At 41.3% G+C, this 22,983-nt stretch overlaps 1 protein-coding gene across 1 annotated transcript in view; it reads right to left on the minus strand.

The window, feature by feature from the left end:
- si:ch1073-396h14.1 (disintegrin and metalloproteinase domain-containing protein 10) overlaps positions 1–11,116 on the minus strand; it is a 63,659-nt gene extending 52,543 nt beyond the window's left edge. The window contains exons 1-4 of the mRNA XM_052475123.1: positions 10,958–11,116; positions 9,114–9,261; positions 8,871–8,989; positions 8,586–8,741 (exon numbers count right to left, since the gene is read on the minus strand). Of these exons, the coding sequence (XP_052331083.1) occupies positions 8,586–8,741; positions 8,871–8,989; positions 9,114–9,261; positions 10,958–11,114 (580 nt within the window). The 5' untranslated portion in view covers positions 11,115–11,116. The remainder of the gene's footprint in view (positions 1–8,585; positions 8,742–8,870; positions 8,990–9,113; positions 9,262–10,957) is intronic.
- Positions 11,117–22,983: the final 11,867 nt, after the last annotated feature.

Genomic DNA, 22,983 nt, shown 5'->3' on the forward strand with positions numbered 1-22,983 from the left:
AAGTAGCTTTGGCAGTGATTACAGCCTCAAGTCTTCTTAGGTATGACACTACAAGCTTGGCACACCTGTATTTAGGGAGTTTCTGCCATTCTTCTCTGCAGATCCTCTCAAGCTCTGTCAGGTTGGATGGGGAGCATTACTGCACAGCTATTTTCAGAACTCTCCAGAGATGTTCGATCCGGTTCAAGTCCGGGCTCTGGCTGGGCCGCTCAAAGACATTCAGAGACTTGTCCTGAAGCCACTCCTGTGTTGTCTTGGCTGCGTGCTTAGGGTTGTTGTCCTGTTGGAAGGTGAACCTTCACCCCAGTCTGAGGATCTGAGTGCTCTGGAACAGGTTTTCTTTAAGGATCTCTCTGTACTCGATCCTGTTTAGTCTCCCAGTCCCTGCAGCTGAAAACATCTCACACAGCATGATGCTGCCATTACCATGCTTCACTGTAGGGATGGTGCCAGGTTTCCTCCAGACGTGACACTTGGCACTCACAGAAAGAGTTCAATCTTGGTTTCATCAGACCAGAGAATCTTGTTTCTCATGGTCTGAGAGTCTTTGCGTGCCTTTTGGCAAACTCCAAGTGGACTGTTATTTGCCTTTTAGTGAGGAGCGGCTTCCGTCTGGCCACTCTACCATAAACTTCTTCCATTTAAGAATGATGGAGGCCACTGTGTTCTTGGGGACCTTCAATGCTGCAGAAATGTTTTTGTACCCTTACCCAGATCTGTGCCTCAACACAATCATGTCTCGGAGTTCTACGGACAATTCCCTCTACCTCATGACTTGGTTTTTGCTCTGACATGCACTGTCAACCATGGGACCTCATTTCAGCAGATGTGCCTTTCCAAATCATGTCCAATCAATTACATTTACCATAGGTGGACTCCAATCAAGTTGTAGAAACATCTGAAGAGTGGTCAGTGGAAGCAGGATGCACCTGAGCTCAATTTCAATTCTCACATTAAAGGATCTGAATGCTTATGTAAAAAAGGTATTTCTGTTTTTTGTGTAAAATACATTTGCAAAAAATTCAAAAATAGGTTTTCGGTTTATCATTATGGGGTTTTGTGTGTAGATTGCAGAGGATTTTATTTTATTTAATCCATTTTAGAACAAGGCTGTAACGAAACAAAATGTGGATGAGTCAAGGGGTCTTAATGCTTTGGATTTGCACTGGATTTTAAACTGACTACTACACTTTTTATGTGAAATTTTCACAGTTTAAACGTATAATGGCTCTAAATCTAGAAAAAAAACTTTACCTGAAGATCAAACCAATTCAGGGCTAAAGAATGATTTCATAAAACTGAAGAATGATTTCATAAAACTGAAACACTGTGCTATTTTGTTATGTCTTTGTTTAGTATGGTCAGCGCATGAGTTGGGTGGGTTGTCTATGTTCCTTTTTCTATGATTTGGGATTTCTGTGTTTGGCCTGGTATGGTTCTCAATCAGAGGCAGCTGTCATTCACTGTCCCTGATTGAGAACCATACTTAGGTAGTCTGGTTTCACTTTTGAGTTGTGGGTGATTCTTTTCCATGTCAGTGTTTGTTCCACACGGGACTGTTTCGTTTGTTTCATTTATTCACGTTGTTATTTTGTACTTTTCAGTGTTCTATTAAAAGTAAGCAATATGAACACGTACCACGCTGCGCATTGGTCCTCCGATCCTTCCTACTACTCCTCTTCGTCAGAAGGAGGACAATCGATACAGCTACAGAGTAGACCAGAACCCTCAGTCACCAGACATATTTTTTTGATCCTATAGGGCAGGTATTCCCAAACTGGGGTATGCACAATACCGTCGGGGGTACGCCAAATAAAAATGTGATTCAAAATGATTATTTGTCAAATACAGGTAGCCTAGTCAAATAATTAACATCCAATCACATTAACCGTTACTCTCTCGTGGGAAACCTTCACACTTGCTCAGACATTTAGAAAAAATAAGCCAAGCGTCTTATATGGTCATCTACCGAGTGGCTAGGACAGGCAAGCCCCGTACTATTGTGTAGGACTTAATTCTTCCTGCTGCCACGGATATGGCTGGGACAATACTGTAGGAAAAGGCCCAAAAAACTATACAGACAATGTCTTTATCAAACAACACTGTTTCACAACGCATCAGTAACATGGCAGGAGATGTTTTGAAACAATTACTGCTTCGCCTACAAGCCAGTGAACTCTATGCTTTACAGCTGGATGAGTAAACATACATGGCGGGCCTGGCACAGCTCCTGGTACATGTCTGTTACGTTTACGAGGGGGGGGGGGGTAATTAAGGAGGAGATCCTCTTCTGGAAACCAGGACAACATGAGAGGATATTTTTAAAGTACTGGACAGCTTTGTGACATCAAATGGACTTTGGTGGTCAAGATGTGTTGGTATCTGAACTGATGGCGCAAAAGCCATGACAGGGAGACATAGTGAAGGGGTAATGCGTGTGCAAGCAGATGCTCCCGACGCCACTTGGGTACACTACAGCATCCACCGAGGGGCTCTTGCTGCCAAGGGAATGCCTGACAGCATGAAATATGTTTTGGACACTACAGTGAAAATGGTTAACTTTGTTAAAGCAAGGCCAATGAATTCTTGTGTATTTTTTGCATTATGCAGTGATATGGGCAGCGACCATGTAAAGCTTTTACAACATACAGAAGTGTGCTGGTTATCAAGGGGCAAAGTATTGACACGCTTTTAAAAATTGAGAGACGAGCTTAAAGTTTACTTTACTGACCATAATTTTTATTTGTCTGACCGCTTGCATGATGACAAGTTTCTCACATGACTGGCCTATCTGGGTGATTGGGCTCTTTCCTATCTGCATTAACAAGAACAACACACAGGTCTTTCTATCAATGTATGATTTTTTGTGTGCAAATTAACTCAAGTTTACGGACAATGTCAAATTTCATATAGCGAAGCACCTGAATGAGCTGGGTGTGCAATTACGCAGGTACTTTCCTGAAACGGAAACACAAACAACTGGATTTGTTATCCCTTTCATGCCCTGCCTCCAGTCCACTTACCGATATCTGAACAAAAGAGCCTCATCGAACAGAAGCTACCGCCAGATTTCTGGATTGGGCTGCGCTCAGAGTTTCTTGCCTTGGCAAATCGTGCTGCTAAGACACTGATGTCCTTTGCAACCGCGTACCTATGTGAGAGTGGATTATCTGCCCTTACTAGCATGAACACTAAATACAGGCACAGACTGTGTGTGGGAAATGATTTAAGACTGAGACTCTCTCCAATACAACCCAACATTGCAGAGTTATGTGCATCCTTTCAAACATACCCTTCTCATTAACCTGTGGGGAGTTATTCACTATTTCCGATGAACAAAGATGGCTAAATAAAGAGCAAAATTATTGATTATTATAATATTATTATTTGTGCCTTGGTCCTATAAGAGCTCTTTGTCACTTCCCACGAGCCGGGTTGTGACAAAAACTCACACTCATTCTTATGTTTAATAAAGGTATCGTATAGTGTGTGTGTGGCAGGCTTACAATGATGCCAAAAAAAACATTTCAGAGTGCGCTGACCCTGGTGCTAGAGGGGGTACGCAGCTGTGGGTTGAATGTTTGAAGGGGTACGGACCTATAAAAAGTTTGAGAACCACTTTTATAGGAGAACTTGGCCACATCCCCTGAATGTGCTGATGGAAAGGTTCTATCATTGTCAGTAATTTGCTAAAAGTAGTCTGTCTGAGACATCCTTCCATGGTGGGCTACAAATCATGTCATTAAGCATGGCCAGGAGATAACACTGGGGGGGGTTCAAGACCTGAAATGTGGTCTCTGGGTATTTCCCAATACGGATTATTCGTGCGAAATTCCTTGAAGGGACTGAATTCAGTCTGAGTCCGGATACAATTCAACTAGAGGACTGTCCCTTTACAACACACAAGGTGAACAACGTTCAAAGCACTGCCCATGTTTCGAATAGAGCTTAAAACAAAAATGCTTTGACACATCTGGAGTACATATTCTTCTTCACTGTTGTTTTTCTGTGATTATTCACTTACAATCAGAACTAGAGACTTTGTCATCTGCTTGCTTGCAGGGTGTGGGCTGAGTGAACCTCGTAACTAATCACACCCAGAGCAGAAGGAGCACCAGCAGGGTGGATGACAGAGCCCCAGAGAGCATGGGAAATGCTCGATAGTTACCCCTCTCTCACACCACGGTGGTGTGACTTCAAAAGAGAGGTCACATGACTAGGGGTAGCCACAGAGCGCTCACAAACAGGCACACTCGGACACTCCTTTCTCTGGTATTTTTTTACTTTGGGTTGTCTGCTTCTCCTCTTTCAGCACTCCATACAGCATGGGGACTTGTCAGTACTAGCCTGCCCCCACCTCTCTATCTCCTCACTGCACACACACACACACACACACACACACACACACACACACACACACACACACACACACACACACACACACACACACACACACACACACACACACACACACACACACACACACACACACACACACACACACACACACACACACACACACACACACACACACACACACACACACTTCAAAAGGCTACTCTAATCCAAGCCACTGGAGATAATCTCAATGCTTTATGACTCCATGGATGGGTGGTAAAACTTCCTCCATAGTGTCTTCTTTATTAGCTTGTGATGATCTTGGCCTTCAGTTTGCCTGTTTGTCTGTCAGGAGGGATGTGTTTCTAAAGGCCTATTTATAAACAAACCTGGGCCGTCCCATGTCTGGGGACCAGGAGACCTTCATTCTTATCCAACCTCAAGTTCAGATGTCAACCACAGGCAGTTACTGTTGTACAAAATGGCCACATTACCTCTGGCCCACTCTCACTAGTTGTGGGGTAAGTTGAGTCATTTTTTACATTCAGCATCACTCTGTGAAGCAAAATATAGTATTCTTTCTAACAAAGATATCGACATACAGTATATTTCAGGATGTTGTGTATCCCTGGAAATAATCAAATATCATGTAAACATTACAGTTTTGAAAACAGCGCTTTTCAAAAAAAGGGTAAGGGCTAAACCTAACCCAAGTGTGGGGAAAGTTGAGCCGCGGGACAGGGTGACTTAAGCTGCCTACAGATGTCTGTACTTAATGAAAAACTACCACTACCTTTTTAGACCATGTCTACCTTTAGTTCCCAAACACAATGCAACACAATTACAATACATTTTTGTCTTTTAATAATTTTAAGCATATTTTATCACAAACACCTAACATACACTTTGTACTTTTTTAGAACAATTTTAACTTAGGCCAGGCCCTAGTGTTACATATCCCAGCGATAATGCCTTGCATTAGGCCTGCGAAGAAAACACTTCAATTTGCTCAACTTGCCATTGGCTCAATTTATCCCATTGCCATGGCTCAACTTACCCCAAGGCAAACATTTTGACTATATTAGTCCACAAAGGTACATGGGTGCACTTTCATGCTAGTTAAGGACCTTATATTGGACCTCATATCGAAGCTTATAGAGACCCCAACTTATGTATAAAACTAAAATGATCTACTTTGGTTTTACATACAACCATCATGAAACCTCTACACAACAAAATCATTTGGCTTGATGAAAATCTAATTATTTTACCTAACTTGCTAACACTTTCTCCATGTGGTTTCTTCCTTCTCAGACTCAATGAAATGAAGACCTCTTCCTAAATATTTGGTCAAATGATTAATTGTGTCTATTGTTTACTAGAAACAAAGATGGCTGAAGTTACCCTTTGGCTCAACTTAACCATCTGTCTCAATCAGTTACACTGTGTTTCAATGAAATATCACATACCATATAACTTCCTGCTTATACTGTATATTGGCAAGTTTATAAAAGTACAGAACATTGTCTACAACCAACCAGCATCAGCAAACCTCTAAAATCTACAGTTTGTCTTTGGGCAATTTTAGGGGAGGGGGAGACAAAAACCTTGAGAAGACTCCATCACAAGCAGGGGGTCTTGGCTTTGTGTGCGTAATATTGTTCCACCTCTTTCCTGGAATTAATCTAACTGACACACACGCACGCGCACACGCACGCGCACACACACGCGCACACACACGCACACACACATGCACACACACATGCACACACACATGCACACACACATGCACGCACACATGCACGCACACATGCACGCACACATGCACGCACGCGCGCACACGCGCACGCGCACGCGCACGCACACGCACACGCACACGCACACGCACACACACACACACACACACACACACACACACACACACACACACACACACACACACACACACACACACACACACACACACAGGATGACAGCTTTCCAATGAGTGCCACCTGGCCAAACCTCTCAGATGGGGTCCTAATATAATATCGCTATGGGAACCAGCTCCAAGGGTTCACAGCCCTGGGAGGATGCCAGGTCACCTGACACTCCTCCTCCTTCCTCACACCAGCTCAGGTTTTTTTTCTCTTTGGCTGGAGCTCTGAGTGAGTCTCCACCTCCTCCCACCCCTCAGAGCTCCATAAGAGGACTCTGCGGTTAACTCGTTAACCCTTTCTGCTCTAAAGAGCACAGGGATCAACTGTATCACTGACCCATGTAACCCTGGCTCACAGCCTACTGGTTTAATGCTTTAGACTGGGTTAGGCTAAAAGGAAAGATAGGGAACCAGTGACAGTCATTAGTCTGGCCCTGGAGCAGGATCCTCTCTACTGATCTGGCCTGGTTTTGTGTGATAAGAAGTAGAGAGGCATCCGGCCATGGCATTGACCATTAGTCCATTTCATCTGAACATGATGTCATAAAATACAGTGCATTCGAAAAGTATTCAGACCCCCTCACTTTTTCCACATTTTGTTACGTTACAGCCTTATTCTATAATGGATTCAATAATTTTTCCCTCATCAATCTACACACAATATCCTACAATGAGAAATGGAAAACAGGTTTTTAGTCATGTTTGAAAATGTATTGCAAATAAATTATTCAGACACTTTGCTATGAGACTCTAAATTGAGCTCAGGTGCATCCTGTTTCCATTGGTCATCCTTGAGATGTTTCTACAACTTGATTGGAGTCCACCTGTGGTAAATTCAATTGATTGGCCATGATTTGGAAAGGCACACACCTGTCTATATAACGTCCCACAGTTTAAAGTGCATGTCAGAGAAAAAAAACAAGCCATGAGGTCGAAGGAATTGGCCGTAAAGCTCTGAGACAGGATTGTGTCGAGGCACAGATCTGGGGAAGGGTACCAATGTCTGCAGCATTGAAGGTCCCAAAGAACACAGTGGCCTCCATCATTCTTAAATGGAAGAAGTTTGGAACCACCAAGACTCTTCCCAGAGCTTGCCACCCAGCCAAACTGAGCAATCTGGGGAGAAGGGCCTTGGTCAGGGAGGTGACCAACAACCGGACGGTCGCTGACCAAGCTCCAGAGTTCCTCTGTTGGGAGAACCTTCCAGAAGTACAACCATCTCTGCAGCACTCGACCAATCAGGCCTTTATAGTAGAGTGGACAGACGGAAGCCACTCCTCAGTAAAAGGCACATAACAGCCCGCTTGGAATTTGCCAAAAGGCACCTAAAACATGAGAAACAAGATTCTCTTGTCTGATGAAACCAAGATTGAACTCTTTGGCCTGAATGCCAAGTGTCATGTCTGGAGGAAACCTGGAACCATCCCTATGGTGAAGCGAGGTGGTGGCAGCATCAGCGGCAGGGACTGGGAGACTAGTCAGGATCGAGGGAAAGATGAACAGAGCAAAGTACAGAGAGATCCTTGATGACAAACTGCTCCAGAGCACTCAGGTCCTCAGGGATGGGTTCCCCTTCCAACTTCTAAAAGGGTTTTTGCTCTGTCATTATTGGGTATTGTGTGTAGATTGATGAGGGGAAAAAACATTTCAGCAATATTAGAATAAGGCTGTAACGTAACAAAATGTGGAAAAAGTGAAGTAGTCTGAAAACTTTCCGAATGCACTGTATGTCATCCTAACCTTTGGTAAATTAGTTCATAGTCTGATAGGTTAATATTGATTTCTTTATTCCAAAAATGAGGAAGGGTGGATACACACATGTGACGGAACGGGAGAGATATTTTGAGAATCGTTTGAAATAGACCATTATAATTTCGGGGAAGCAATATAGCCATTAAAGGCCCAGTGCAGTCAAAATGATTTCCCTGTGTTTTATATATGTCCATATGAGGTTGGAATAATACTGTGAAAGTTGTGAAAATGGTGATAATGCCACTTTAGTGTAAGAGCTGTTAGGAAAGATCACCTGACATTTCAGCTTGTTTTGCATGGGTGGAGTTTTGGCCTGCCTGGCGACATCACCAGGCGGTATAAGTTAATAGACCAATAACAAAGAGAGTTTCAAACTTCACTGCCAATAACAGCTCGTTTTCGCGTTACATCTCTCCCATTAGACTATTTTTGACAGCTTTAGTTGAAAACAATCACAGTAAGGTACTTAATTTTTACACAGAGATGATTTGATATTGAGATAAAAACGGCTGCATTGGACTGTTTTAACATACACTTGAGAAGAACATTAATTAGATGTTCAACAGTCGTCTCTTACCCATGTCGTCCTCATGGTAGATGATGGAGTGGTGTTGTGTGGGCTGGCTGGTGTATCTGTGGACAGGCTCCATGTAATACGTCCCATTGGCTGTGAGGACAGAACCCTCAAACTGGCCCTGGATGACCGAGCCGTGACAGGAAGATCCCTTCTCATCTGGTGAGAGACAGACAGGTGGGAGTTAGCGAGAGATGGAGGGGGGAGAGAGACTGATAGGCAGATTGAGGGGAGGCAGGCTACAATATGTTGGATTATAAAGCCACGAATCCCTGAAGTGTCATATACCTTCAAGTTCTCCAGAATATAGATGGGAGAGGTCTGCTGTGCTTGATATATTTTCAGAGAAGACTTCAAAAGGCTCTGTGAATCCCGTCGTGTCTCGCCTCAAACGCAACCGGAAGGTCCTAAAGTAAACAATCGTGTAACACAAAGCACAAAGAGTGAAGCAAACATTGAAAGATGTTTTGACAATTATATACTCAATCGGAAAGGCAATGAAACAGAAGCTCCTGGGCTTGTGTCCAGTACCTGAGAAAAGCTCTGAAGTCCAGCTGCAGTGTCTGGTCCTGAGGCTGGGTCTCTCGTTTGGCGCGCCGGTGTCTCCTGTCTAATGCCTCACGATCATAAGACAAGCCTTCGTAATGCCTTATGAACGGGCTAATACCATTCAGAGCTCCTAGAGAAGTTGACAGAAATGACACAGGAAAGTTAATATACAGTGGCTTTATCTTGTCTGGTGTGAGAACTGTGTTAACCTGCTTTGTTAACCTGCTTTGTAATCAAAAACATTTTCCATATAACTGCACAAACAATACTTAAAATACTTCTTAACAGCTTCTACCCCCAAGCCATATGACTGCTGATGTCACGCCCTGACCTTAGTTATCTTTGTTTTCTTTATTATTTTGGTTAGGTCAGGGTGTGACAAGGGTGGTTAGTTTAGTTGTTGTATTGTCTAGGTGTTTTTGGCCTGTCTAGGGTTTTTTGTATATCTATGGGGTTTTAGTATGTCTAGGTATATGTAGGTCTATGGTGGCCTGAATTGGTTCCCAATCAGAGACAGCTGTTTATCGTTGTCTCTGATTGGGGATCCTATTTAGGTTGCCATTTGGGTTTTGTGGGTTATTGTCTATGTGTAGTTGCATATCAGCATGAGTTGTTTATAGCGGCACGTTAGTTGTTTCAGTGTTCTTCGTTAAATAAACGAATGTATTCCAATCACGCTGCGTCTTGGTCTCCTCCTTATGACGAATGGGACAGCTGAACAGCTCATCAAATGGCTACACAGACTATTTACATTGAACCCCTTACTTTATTCTTATCTATTACTATGTTTAGCACTGACTCGCTTGCACAGGCTCGATGTACAATCACTGGACTAACCTCACACTCACACGCACATGCATATTGACACTACACACACACACACACATACATTCACATTCCTTCACAGTCTTCACATACACTGCTGCTACTCTCTGTTTATTATCTATGCATAGTCACTTTACCCCTACCTACATGTACATGTTGCCTCAATTACCTTGACTAACCCGTACCCCTCCACATTGACTAACCCGTACCCCTCCGCTACCCCTTGTATACAGCCTCGTTATTGTTATTTTATTGTGTTACTGTTTTTCCCTTGAGTTTTTTTTAGCACATTTTCCGTACTTTTTAAAAACTCTGCATCGTTGGTTAAGATCTCGTAAGTAAGAATTTCACACCTGTTGTATTTGGCGCATGTGACAAATAAAAATGTGATTGATTTGATAATATAACAACGTTTGAGAGGGACAAAACAAACAATATCTATAGATAAATGACGTACTGCAGGGAAGTGATGCATGGAACTGAGGCTTACTTTGTGTAGAGGCAGGCATTTTTTAATTTTCTCATCCATTTCAACTTTGCCATTCAGATTGATTTAGATTGTGTTATAAATATCAGGCATTTCCCTCTTTCTAGTAGGACAGCAGATAAAAGTGACATAATTTCATCATAACAACAACTTCCCCATTATCGTGCTACATTCTTTTCTCCTTTGTCAAAGAACATGCCAAACAGATAGTCAGGGGCTTACACACACTGTCCATATAACACTCACACAAAGCTTCCATAGAGAATATCTCATATATCTAATCAAACAAAACACAGCATCAACAAGACAGGAGGCCTTTGTAGCAATGTAGTCCTATGTGTTTGGTGGCCATTGCATTACACAGAGAACAAGCTCAGGCAGATCCCCTGTCTTGTCTGATAGTTCCAAGCTAAGGGTAGGCCACCGAACCCCCCTGCATCGTGTGACTTGTCACACCTCAAAAATAACCTAACAACGGTGTCAAGTGTCACACAGGAAATAAAAGCCATTCTACCTGCATTGGGTCCACCCGAGTAGATAAGCAACATCAGAAGGCAGTATTGGGGTGTATTCATGATGTCTTCTGTGCTTTCTTTCTTTCTTTCTCTCTCTCTCTCTCGCTGCTTACCTGTGGTCTCCTCACTGTGGAATGTGACTAGATAGCTGCTCATGCCAGGACTTACTATTGGAAGATAGGAACACACAGTCCAAGGCAAATTCAGACTTGTTGTTATACTGTTAGAGAGTCCTGTAAAATATATGCAAAAAATATACATTTCCAATTCACACATGCGTATTAACACACACTTGTACATGTGTGAAATAGGACAAATATAAGCACCCACCAAATGAGTATGTATTATTTAAATATAATTAGTGAAGACGAATGTGTATTAGGGAAGTGGTTTCACAATAATGGTGTTACTGTTTCATAGAGGTAATGATAAAGGTCATAAAGTCAATTGTGGTTGGTACAGTCACCCTAACACGAATTGGGGTGAGAAGTTACCATTATCTTTATTTAGGCTAGTTGTATGAGATAATGTTAGCTGGAAACTCCCCTTGGAGACAGTGACAGACTGATTAGCCTTTAAGCATACTTCCCCCACAAATTAGATCTATTTGGAGAATGTTTTATAATAGACAATGTGTTATATTTTGTGGAGCAATATGGAACAAAAGTCAAGATATTCTGATTGAAAGACTGTCATCAGACTTATATAAAGGGAAGTAAATAACTCATAAGTTAAAAGCAGTGCTGTCACGTGTGCTCCCTCTCCGGCCTCTAGGTCAACCACTCCACAAATTTCTTGTTAACAAACTATAGTTTTGGCAAGTCGGTTAGGGCATCTACTTTGTGCATGACACAAGTCATTTTTCCAACAATTGTTTACAGACAGATTATTTCACTTATAATTCACTGTATCACAATTCCAGTGGGTCAGATGTTTACATACCCTAGTTGACTGTGCCTTTAAACAGCTTGGAAAATTCCAGAAAATGATGTCATGTCTTTAGAAGCTTCTGATGGGCTAATTGACATAATTTGAGTCAATTGGAGGTGTACCTGCGGATGTATTTCAAGGCCTACCTTCAAACTCAGTGCCTCTTCGCTTGACATCATGGGAAAATCAAAAGAAATCAGCCAAGACCTCAGAAAAAAATGTGTAGACCTTCACAAGTCTGGTTCATCCTTGGGAGCAATTTCCAAACGCCCGAAGCTACCACGTTCATCTGTACAAACAGTAGTATGCAAGAATAAACACCACACCCGTCATACCGCTCAGGAAGGAGACGCATTCTGTCTCCTAGAGAAGAACATACTTTGATGCGAAAGTACAAATCAATCCCAGAACAACAGCAAAGGACCTTGTGAAGATGCTGGAGGAAACAGGTACAAAGGTATCTATATCCACAAAACGAGTCCTATATCGACATAACCTGAAAGGCCGCTCAGCAAGGAAGAAGCCACTGTTCCAAAACCGCCATAAAAAAAGACAGACTATGGTTTGCAACTGCACATGGGGACAAAGATCATACTTTTTGGAGAAATGTCCTCTGGTCTGATGAAACAAAAATAGAACTGTTTAGCCCTAAAGACCATTGTTATGTTTGGAGGAAAAGGGGGGCTTGCAAGCCGACGAACACAATCCCAACCGTGAAGCACGGGGGTGGCAGCATCATGTTGTGGGGTACTTTGCTGCAGGAGGGTCTGGTGCACTTCACAAAATAGATGGCATTATGAGGAAGGAAAATTATGTGGATATATTGAAGCAACATCTCAAGACATCAGTCAGGAAGTTAAAGCTTGGTCGGCAGGTAGCCTAGTGGTTAGAGTGTTGGACTAGTAACCGGAAGGTTGCAAGATCGAATCCCCAAGCTTAACAAGGTAAAAACCTGTTGTTCTGCCCGTGAATAGGGCAGTTAACCCACTGTTCCTAGGCTGTCATTGAAAATAAGAATTTGTTCTTAACTGACTTGCCTGGTTAAATAGAGGTATAATAATAATCAAATGAAGGGGTCTTCCAAATGGACAATGACCCCAAGCATACTTCCAAAGTTGTGACAAAATGGCTTAAGGACAACAAAGTCAAGGTTTTGGAGTGGCCATCACAAAGCCCTGACCTCAACCCTTTGGAAAATTTGTGGGCAGAACTGAAAAAGTGTGTGCGAGCAAGGAGGCCTACAAGGAGGCCTACAAACCTGACTTAGTTACACCAGCTCAGGCTACCTGAAACGTTTGACCCAAGTTAAACAATTTAAAGGCAATGCTACCAAATTCAAATTGAGTGTATGTAAACTTCTGACCCACTGGGAATGTGATGAAAGAAAGAAAAGCTGAAATAAATAATTCTCTCGACTATTATTGTCACATTTCACATTCTTAAAATAAAGTGGGGATCCTAACTGACCTAAGTCAGGGAATTTTTACTAAATGTCAGGAATTGTGAAAAACTGAGTTTAAATGTATTTGGCTAAAGTCTATGTAAACTTCCGACTTCAACTGTATGTCACTCCATTTGGTTTCTTCCCCAGTCATCATTGTTTCAGTTTCTGTATCATGTTGGTGCGCTGGTCGTGTTTCTTGTTTTGTTTGTTTATTTATTAAATGTATTCACTCCCTGAACTTGCTTCCCGACCCTCAGTGTACATCGTTATAAGTGCGATACACTGAGTATACCAAACATTAGGAACACCTTCGTAATTTTAAGATACACCACCCCCTTTTTCCCTCAGAATAGACTCAATTTGTCAGGGCATGGACTCCACAAGGTGTCAAAAGCGTTCCACAGGGATTCTGGCCCATGTTGACTTCAGTGCTTCCCACAGTTGTGTCAAGTTGGCTGGATGTCCTTTGGGTGTTGGACCATTCTTGATACACACGGGAAACTGTTGATTGTGAAAAACCCAGCAGCGTTGCAGTTCTTGACACAAACCAGTGCGCCTGGCACCTACTACCAGACCCCCGTTCAAAGGCATCTACATATTTTGTCTTGCTCATTCATCCTCTGAATGACACACATACACAATCCATGTCTTAGTTGTCTCAAGGCTTACAAATCCTTCTTTAACCTGTCTCCTCCCCTTCATCTAAACTGATTGAAGTGCATTGAACAAGTGGCAATCAATAAGGGATCATAACTTTGACCTGGATTCACCTGGTCAGTCTGTCATTGAAAGAGCAGATGTTCCTAATATTTTGTTCATCCAGTTTATAAGGAATAGGGTGCCATTTGGGATGCACACATGGATGTCACCAGCACTAATAAATGCAACCATTTTGAGGGATTCTTCACGAAACTAAAACAAAAAAAGACCATCTGGGGTTTTCATAGACCTCCTTTTACTTGCAAATCCATTCATTCAATTAACAAACATGAAAGTTTTCAGTTCAGGAAACTTCAATGGAGATATTCCCATCCCAAACGGAAAAAGGCAACCCAATGACGGGACAGAACTATGGTGCACTATCAGTCATAAAGGGTCAAAGCCAGGTTCCTATATAAGAGATTACACGCAGCAGGATAACATTTGCTTTAAATCATATTTTACTGTAATGTGTTTTCATTTGGACGTTGTTCAGTAGGTCCTGCAGTGCTGCATGACAAACTGGCTACAGCTGAGAAATGCATCTCCTCCTGCCACACTGTGATGACACAAGCCAGACACCAGCACTTCATCTGGTCTGAGGTATGCACATATAACCTCAATATGAAAGGAGAGGTGGAAGAGTGCTAAGATAAGCACTGCATATACGTACCTATAGGAGACACAGAATCTAACTGATCTACAAATCACAATTAATACAAGTTATTGTAAATGGTAATAGATGAAGAGCAACTGCTGAACATGACATTAACTCTTTTCATGCCAGGGACACAGGGGAGCTAATCATGGCAGTAAGAATAGTAGCCAGACAATGTCCTGTGTCTGACACTGAAATGAAGACCTAAACCCTAATTCCACTTCTTGTCTGATCTGGTTTACCTCCAGAGAAACACAGCTGTCACGACTGGAGGTGGGCTCCTCCAGGTAAATATTTTGCTCTTTACGGCTATATTATAGGGGCATCATACAAAGAAAGCTAGATCTACTCAGTTAATTTCACATTCCAGCTTAGGTTTCATCCGCAATACGACAGCGGATATTGCTTGACCGCCTGCGTGTGTAAGTCACACATGGCTAGTCAAACATCAAACTCTTAATTGAGACAATACTGAAACATAAATCCATGGGCAAGTCATTGTCACGTTTAAAATTGTGCCCAAAATCAAAATGAAGGAAAAGTTATCTTGCAAATTCAACAGGATATGTTGTGAGACAGCCCTTGCTGTCTCTGCCTGGCCGGTTCCCCTCTCTCCACTGGGACTCTCTGCCTCTAAGGCAGTCACTGGCTTACAGGTGCTCTTCCATGCCGTCCCTAGGAGGGGTTCGTCACTTGAGTGGGTTGAGTCACTAACGTGATCTTCCTGTCTGGGTTGTGCCGTGCAGGAGATCTATGTGGGCTATACTCAGCCTTGTCTCTAGTGGTGTGGGGGCTGTGCTTTGGAAAAGTGGGTGTGGTTATATCCTGCCTGTTTGGCCCTGTCCGGGGGTATCATCAGATGGGGCCACAGTGTCTCCTGACCCCTCCTGTCTCAGCCACCAGTATTTATGCTGCAGTAGTTTATGTGTCGAGGGGCTAGGGTCAGTCTGTTATATCTGGAGTACTTCTCCTGTCTTACCCGGTGTCCTGTGTGAATTTAAGTAAGCGCTCTCTCTCTCTTTCTCTTTCTTTCTCTCTCTCAGAGGACCTGAGCCCTAGGACCATGCCTCAGGACTACCTGGCCTGATGACTCTTTGCTGTCCCCAGTCCACCTGGTCATGCTGCTGCTCCAGTTTCAACTGTTATGCCTGCGGCTATGGAACCCAGACCTGTTCACCGGACGTGCTACCTGTCCCAGACCTCCTGTTTTCAACTCTCTAGAGACAGCAGGAGTGGTAGAGATACTCTTAATGATCGGCTATGAATGCCAACTGACATTTTACTCCTGAGGTGCTGACTTGCTGCACCCTCAACAACTACTGTGATTATTATTATTTGACCATGCTGGTCATTTATGAACATTTGAACATCTTGGCCATGTTCTGTTATAATCTCCACCCAGCACAGCCAGAAGAGGACTGGCCACCCCTCATAGCCTGGTTCCTCTCTAGGTTTCTTCCTAGGTTTTGGCCTTTCTAGGGAGTTTTTCCTAGCCACCGTGCTTCTACGCCTGCATTACTTGCTGTTTGGGGCTTTAGGCTGGGTTTCTGTACAGCACTTTGAGATATCAGCTGATGTAAGAAGGGCTATATAAATACATTTGATTTGATTTGATTTGAAATGGGCTTTTTAAAGTGATCCTTTTTCTTATCGTTAATGCCATCTTTAACATCTTGTTCTTTTTTACACGAAAAAACATTTGTGATTCATAAAATATTGAATCAGTTCCTCAAACGAAGGGGACGATGTCGCAATTCTTGTGAGAGGGAGAGAATCCCATTTCATTGGTCATCAACTCAGGTCCAAGACACTTCATTCAAGACAAACGGAGTTAGCCCTGAGTTAGCCCTGAGTTAGCCCTGAGTCACGGAGCAGGTTAGTTCTGAAGGATTTGTTGCCATAGAAATTTACCTGACTAAAATGTGAGCCACATTCGTATGACCAGTTATCCTGTGTTGAACTCCGAACTGACCAAAGTTTGAGTTAACTTCTCAAACCTGATTCGTAGGATACCCGTTATCTCTCCTGCTGCTGTTCCACTCCCTGACCGACTCCCCCAAATCATCCTGCCTTAAACCGATTGGCCAGGGTTGAACGGCCTGATGTGAAATATGACATCACACACCCATCTCATCCACAGGTAACCACACGTGACCTCAACATTTCATGAGGTCTCTAAAGTTGTAAATGTACAGCTGTCTAGTCTGATATAGAGTCTTTAATAGTCAGCCTTAGGCATAGCCAAGATTATAGAGCTCTCTTTTCTCCTCTGTCCCTGCACACTGAGCCTTTATTTCTAATCCCATAGGACTAATATGTTTTTACCACGGGGGTATCAATGGTTCAAACTAACTTTATGAGCCTTTTTGGTTGCTAGTGAAACTAATTCAAGCCAACATTAGATGTGACATTTGACCCTGCAAATGAGCGGTATTCAGACCCAGACAAAGGATCGGGAGTGATTAGTGAAGACTATGCCCTAGATTTCTTGGATCTCCCTGGGTTCGTAGGTTATGTGAATTATCAAACCACCTTCATCTTTAGACTTACCCAATCCAACTATTAACCCCTTTCGTTCATAACCCACTTCATAAAATGATTCAATACAGAGAAGCCCATCGATTTCATGCCTTTAAACCAAATAATGTCCACACTGTGATGTGTTCAGCAAATTGCCTGTTGTTCCCATGACACTGACATAGCTTAACAGACAGCCATTCTTATTAATGTACAGTGCATTCAGAAAGTATTCATTTTGCTGTGTTTTACACATAATACCCTATAATGACAAAGTGAAAACACGTTTAGAAATTTTAGCAAATGTATTGAAAATGTAAATGAAATATTTCATTTACATACAGTTTCAGACAAAATTGTTGACACACCTAATCATTCAAGGGTTTTTCTTTGTTTTTACTATTTTCTACATTGTAGAATACCAATGAAGACTTCAAAACTATGAAATAACACATATGGAATCATGTAGTAACCAAAAGTGTTAAACAAATCAAAATATATTTAAGATTCTTGAAAGTAGCCACCCTTTGCCTTGATGACAGCTTTGTACACTCTTGGCATTCTCTCAACCAGCTTAACCTGGAATACCTTTCCAACCGTCTTGAAGTTCCCACATATGCTGAGCACTTGTTGGCTGTTTTTCCTTCACTCTGCGGTCCAACTCATCCCACACCATCTCATTGGGTTGAGGTCAGATGATTGTGGAGGCCAGGTCATCTAATGCAGCATTCCATCACTCTCCTTCTTGGTCAAATAGCCCTTACACAGCCTAGAGGTGTGTTGGGTCATTGTCCTGTTGAAAATCAAATAATAGTCCCACTAAGCACAAACCAGATGGGATGGCGTATCGCCGCAGAATGCTGTGGTAGCCATGCTGGTTAAGTGTGCCTTGAATTCTAAATAAATCACAGACGGTGTCACCAACAAAGCACCCCCACACCATCATACATCCTCCTCCATGCTTCTCAGTGGGAACTACGCATGCCGAGATCATCCGTTCACCTACTCTGCGTCTCAGAAAGACACAGAACCAAAAATCTCAAATTTGGACTCATCAGACCAAAGGACAGATTTACACCGGTCTATGTCCATTTCTTGTGTTTCTTGGCCCAAGCAAATCTCTTTTTGTTGGTGTCCTTTAGTAGTGGTTTCTTTACAGCAATACGACCATGAAGGCCTGATTCACGCAGTCTCCTCTGAACAGTTTATGTTGAACTCTGTGAAGCATTTATTTGGCTGGTAACTCTAATATATAAATCTAATATATGCCATTTAGCAGACGCTTTTATCCAAAGCGAGTTACAGTCATGTGTGCATACATTCTACGTATGGGTGGTCCCGGGAATCGAACCCACTACCCTGGCGTTACAAGCGCCATGCTCTACCAACTGTGCTACAGAAGGACCACTCTAATGAATATTTTCCTGTGGCGGTCCTCATGAGAGCCAGTTTCATCATAGCGCACTTGAAGAAACTTTCAAAGTTCTTGAAATTTTCCAGATTGACTGACCTTCATGTCTTAAAGTAATGATGGACTGTCATTTCTCTTTGCTTATTTGAGCTGTTATTTCCATAATATGGACTTGGTATTTTACCAAATACCGCAATCTTCTGTATACAACCCCTACCTTGTCACAACACAAATGATTGGCACAAACGCATTAAGAAGGACAGAAATTCCACAAATTCACTTTTAACAAGGCACACCTGTTAATTGAAATGCATTCCAGGTGACTACCTCATGAAGCTGGTTGAGAGAATGCCAAGAGTGTGAAAAGCTGTCATCAAGGCAAATGGTGGCAACTTTGAAGAATCTCAAATATAAAATATCTTTTGATTTGTTTAACACTTTTTTGGTTACTACATGATTCCAGATGTGTTATTTCATAGTTTTGATGTCTTCACTATTATTCTACAATGTAGAAAATGGTCAAAAGAAAGAAAAACCCTTGAATGAGTAAGTGTGTCCAAACATTTGACTGATACTGTAAGTATTAACACCCCTGAGAAAATCCTTTGTAGTAACACATTTGGGTATGTCTGTATCAGCTTTGCACATCTGGATCTGGGAATTTTATCCCATTATTCCTTGTAGATTTTCTTTTAAAGATTTATTTTATAGATCTGCTAAAGTACCAGAAATGTACACACTCTGTAACTACTATGAAGATTTTAACTGACTTTTAACTCACTCATTTTAAATCACCCAGACATTTCTCAAAGTTATTCTGTTGCTTTGACAGTCATTTATGGCGATTATTATGTCTTTAATGCAATTGGTGATTCATTTTAAGAAAAATAAAATAAACCTGTCCCTCATTGTAAGGTCAACCCTGTTATATGAACTGAACTTTAATTTGAACATTCAGAAGAAACATTTAAAATCTTATAGTCAAACCCTAGTGTGAAGGCAGGTTAAACTTTTTCTGATGTTTTGTGGTGGGTAACTGAGTGGGTCGAGCATAACACGTGAGCCCTGTTACCCATAGATAGGCTAGAAAAGCTTGCATTCAATTGCCCCTCCCTGTTGCACAAAACAAGCTTCCATTCCCCCTGGGGGATTTATGGCTGATTTAAGATGGAATCGTCAACCCTGTTACTTTACTTGGCACTTAAATAGGCACTTACTATAGTCATTTTTTATTTGATTTAACACCTCTTGAGATAGGAAAATATGTTTTTTATTCAGTTGAACGTGATCTTTGTGACAGAATGTTAAAATGAGGTGAAAACAAGTTTTTCTTCCTACCAAGTTACACTACTCAAAAGGCACCAACCCAATTGGTGGAACGACCCATATCGTTGAAAGCCTGAATGACATAATGTGTGTCAATAGACCCACATTCCCACCACTAAGAGAGGATTATCTGTTTGAAAAGTCATATCCTCCATGAGACCTTCAGGTGTAATCAATTCTAGATGTAACCTTGGGGGGTAATGGCAATGGAAAATAATTAGAATCCAAATGTGGTATTGCATCGCCCCCTGCTGCAAGCTTTGGGGAATTAAAGTATCTTGAGTGCAGAAGAACCTCTTTGAGGCAAGCATGGTATTTGGGAAAGGGCCATCAGTTGCAGCACTGCAGCAAAGAGACCAACACTTCAACAGACACAAGGACATTCATGCTAGAGGCATCCCAAAACAAGAGGATAGGCAAGGACTTCTAGGTGGGATGTTTAAAGTAAACATTCAGTGGCTATCCCTACTGATTAGGAACTGTCCGTGATCAGCGAAGTACAAATAACATTTCTATCCTATTTCAATTGTCTGTGTTTTGTTAAATAATGAATCCTTGAATGGCAGGTGTTTTTCTTAGAGGAGAAAAGCCTAAACACGTCCTTGTGTTACCCGACATGTATGGGTTCCAGGGTATCTGCAGCTGGGTGAAGCTGTGACTAATAATAATTACAATATAATATTATTATCAATATCACTCACAATTCCTATTACATATGTCATAATACCATAAAACAAGATAAGATTAATGTCTGAGAAAACTCAAGAATGTTTTAAGAAAAACATGCCTGAGAAAAATCTTATACAGTAGGCCTATGTCCTGAATAGGGTTGCAAATTCATCTGTAATTTACTGTAATCTTCAGTAATTTTGGTCATTAACAGAAAATCCATGGCATTCTACAGTAACTTTGGTCCTTTATACTTGAATAACTTTTTAAAAATGAATTCATATACTGTATTCATTTATTATATCTGTGTTTATATTGTCCACGAGTTTCTAGTAGATAGACCATATGGTTCAAGAGAAAATATCCTAATTAATGAAAAAAGCATACATTTTTAATTAACTCTGCAACTCTTCCAACTATTGACTTTTTTCACAACGGCCACCAGTTGGATGCCGAAACATAACAAATACAAAACTAAATGCAAGTTTGTGAAACAAATATATAGATTATATTTCATGTTGAAACCTTCATAACACCAATGGTATTCACTAAGTTAATGGTTAAAATTTAGGATAAGACAGCTTTGTCATTCTATTTTTTATATTTTAAAATCATATTATTCAATGATTTCATATCCTGTATATTACATGTGATAAAGCCACACAGAAGGCCAGAGATTGTTAGACATCTGTGATAATCTGAAGTACCAAAAGGGCCACTAGATTGTGATAGATTACTTAAAACCCTTGAAAAATACACATGGTAGTTTACTGGTAAACTTCAAAGGTTTTCAGTAACATACCCTCCTTTGTAACCCTAGTCCCTATTTACCTTACACTTGACCTAAAGTAGTCAGGGTGGAGTTATATAATTTCCTTCCATTTTTCTGTTTCGAATTATGAGTCTGCAGTATTAATCAAATTGCTCTCTTCCTCAATACAGGTGGCTGCCATGCCCTGGCCGATTTGGACAACATGTGCCACCACACAAATCAGAGTTAACTTTCATTAACAGGGTTGGATAGTAACCTGACAGGAAAATTAAATTTTAAAGGACACTTTCCCACTTGTATAGGCCATGCCATGTTTCTTAACAGTGGCCATATGCATCATCTAGTTGTCTCATGTAGACATTGAGGGTGCTGTTACCATTCTTCTTTCTGAATGAAATAGCCATTGTCCTGAAGAAACCCCACAAGGAGGGGGAGCAATGGATAGAGAGGAACTTATCAGAGAACTCCAGAAGAGGAACAATAAGCATTGGGCTCAAATTGAGAAATTAGAAGAATTCCTTCCACGTTTTTGAAACGTACTGATGTTTTGTTATTGACATGAAAACACTACTTTAAAAAAAATCATAAGTAAGCAAAAATGTATTCTCTGGTAGGTATCTGTTTAGGTATTGGCATCTCTGTATTGTTCACCAAGGAGAAATATGAATAATTATTGCAATTTGGTAAAGGATAAATGTAGGGTCAAGGCAACACAATTTGTACAGTACAGTGTACGGGTCGAAGGTCATCCATCCCGCTATCTGCTTTCACCTTATTTCATCAAAATCGACTGGCACATTCTGTGCAACATTTCACCCTTTACGATTCCAGTTGGGCACATTTCATTATAGACAGGCAGTCACCCTTTGTCTGCAGTGTTCTTAACTCTGACCAGAGATGTGGAAATGACATTAATTTAACTTGTCATCTTTTGCAAAATGTTCTCATTTTTAGCCGAATGCAGTAGGCTGTAATAAAGAACACGATCATGGACCATCAAAGATCTAATCATGGAATTAAATTGTGTGAGATTCATTCAACAATATCAGAATGTAACTTATAATTTGAGGTAAATGGGTAGTACTGTAGTTTGGAAGGATGTGCTGGTTTAGGAGATGGAGCAGATAGAATTCATAGATTGCTTCCCCATTTAGTAGTTTGAGTTTGACTAAATTTGAGACTGAGGTGTGATTCAACACAGACATGCACCGTAGATTTATAACATCTTTAGACATTTAATTACGTTTCCAGTCCTGCTGGTAGATCTATGTCTCTGTACACAAATGTTATGTATGAGAATGTCATCTATGAAGTGCAGTACCTGTCAAAAGTTTGGAAACACCGACTCATTCAAGGGTTTTTCTTTATTTTTTACTATTTTCTATATTGTAGAGTAATAGTGAAGACATTAAAACTATGAAATAACACAAATGGAATCATGTAGTAACCAAAAAAAGTGTTAAACAAATCTAAACATATTTTAGATTCTTCAATGTAGCCACCGTTTGCCTTGATGACAGCTTTGCACACTCTTGGCATTCTCTCAACCAGCTTCATGAGGTGGAATGCAGTTCAATTAACAGGTGTGCCTTGTTCTAA

The sequence above is a fragment of the Oncorhynchus keta genome, chromosome 22, assembly GCF_023373465.1.
Source record: "Oncorhynchus keta strain PuntledgeMale-10-30-2019 chromosome 22, Oket_V2, whole genome shotgun sequence".
NCBI classification, from domain to species: Eukaryota; Metazoa; Chordata; class Actinopteri; order Salmoniformes; family Salmonidae; genus Oncorhynchus; species Oncorhynchus keta.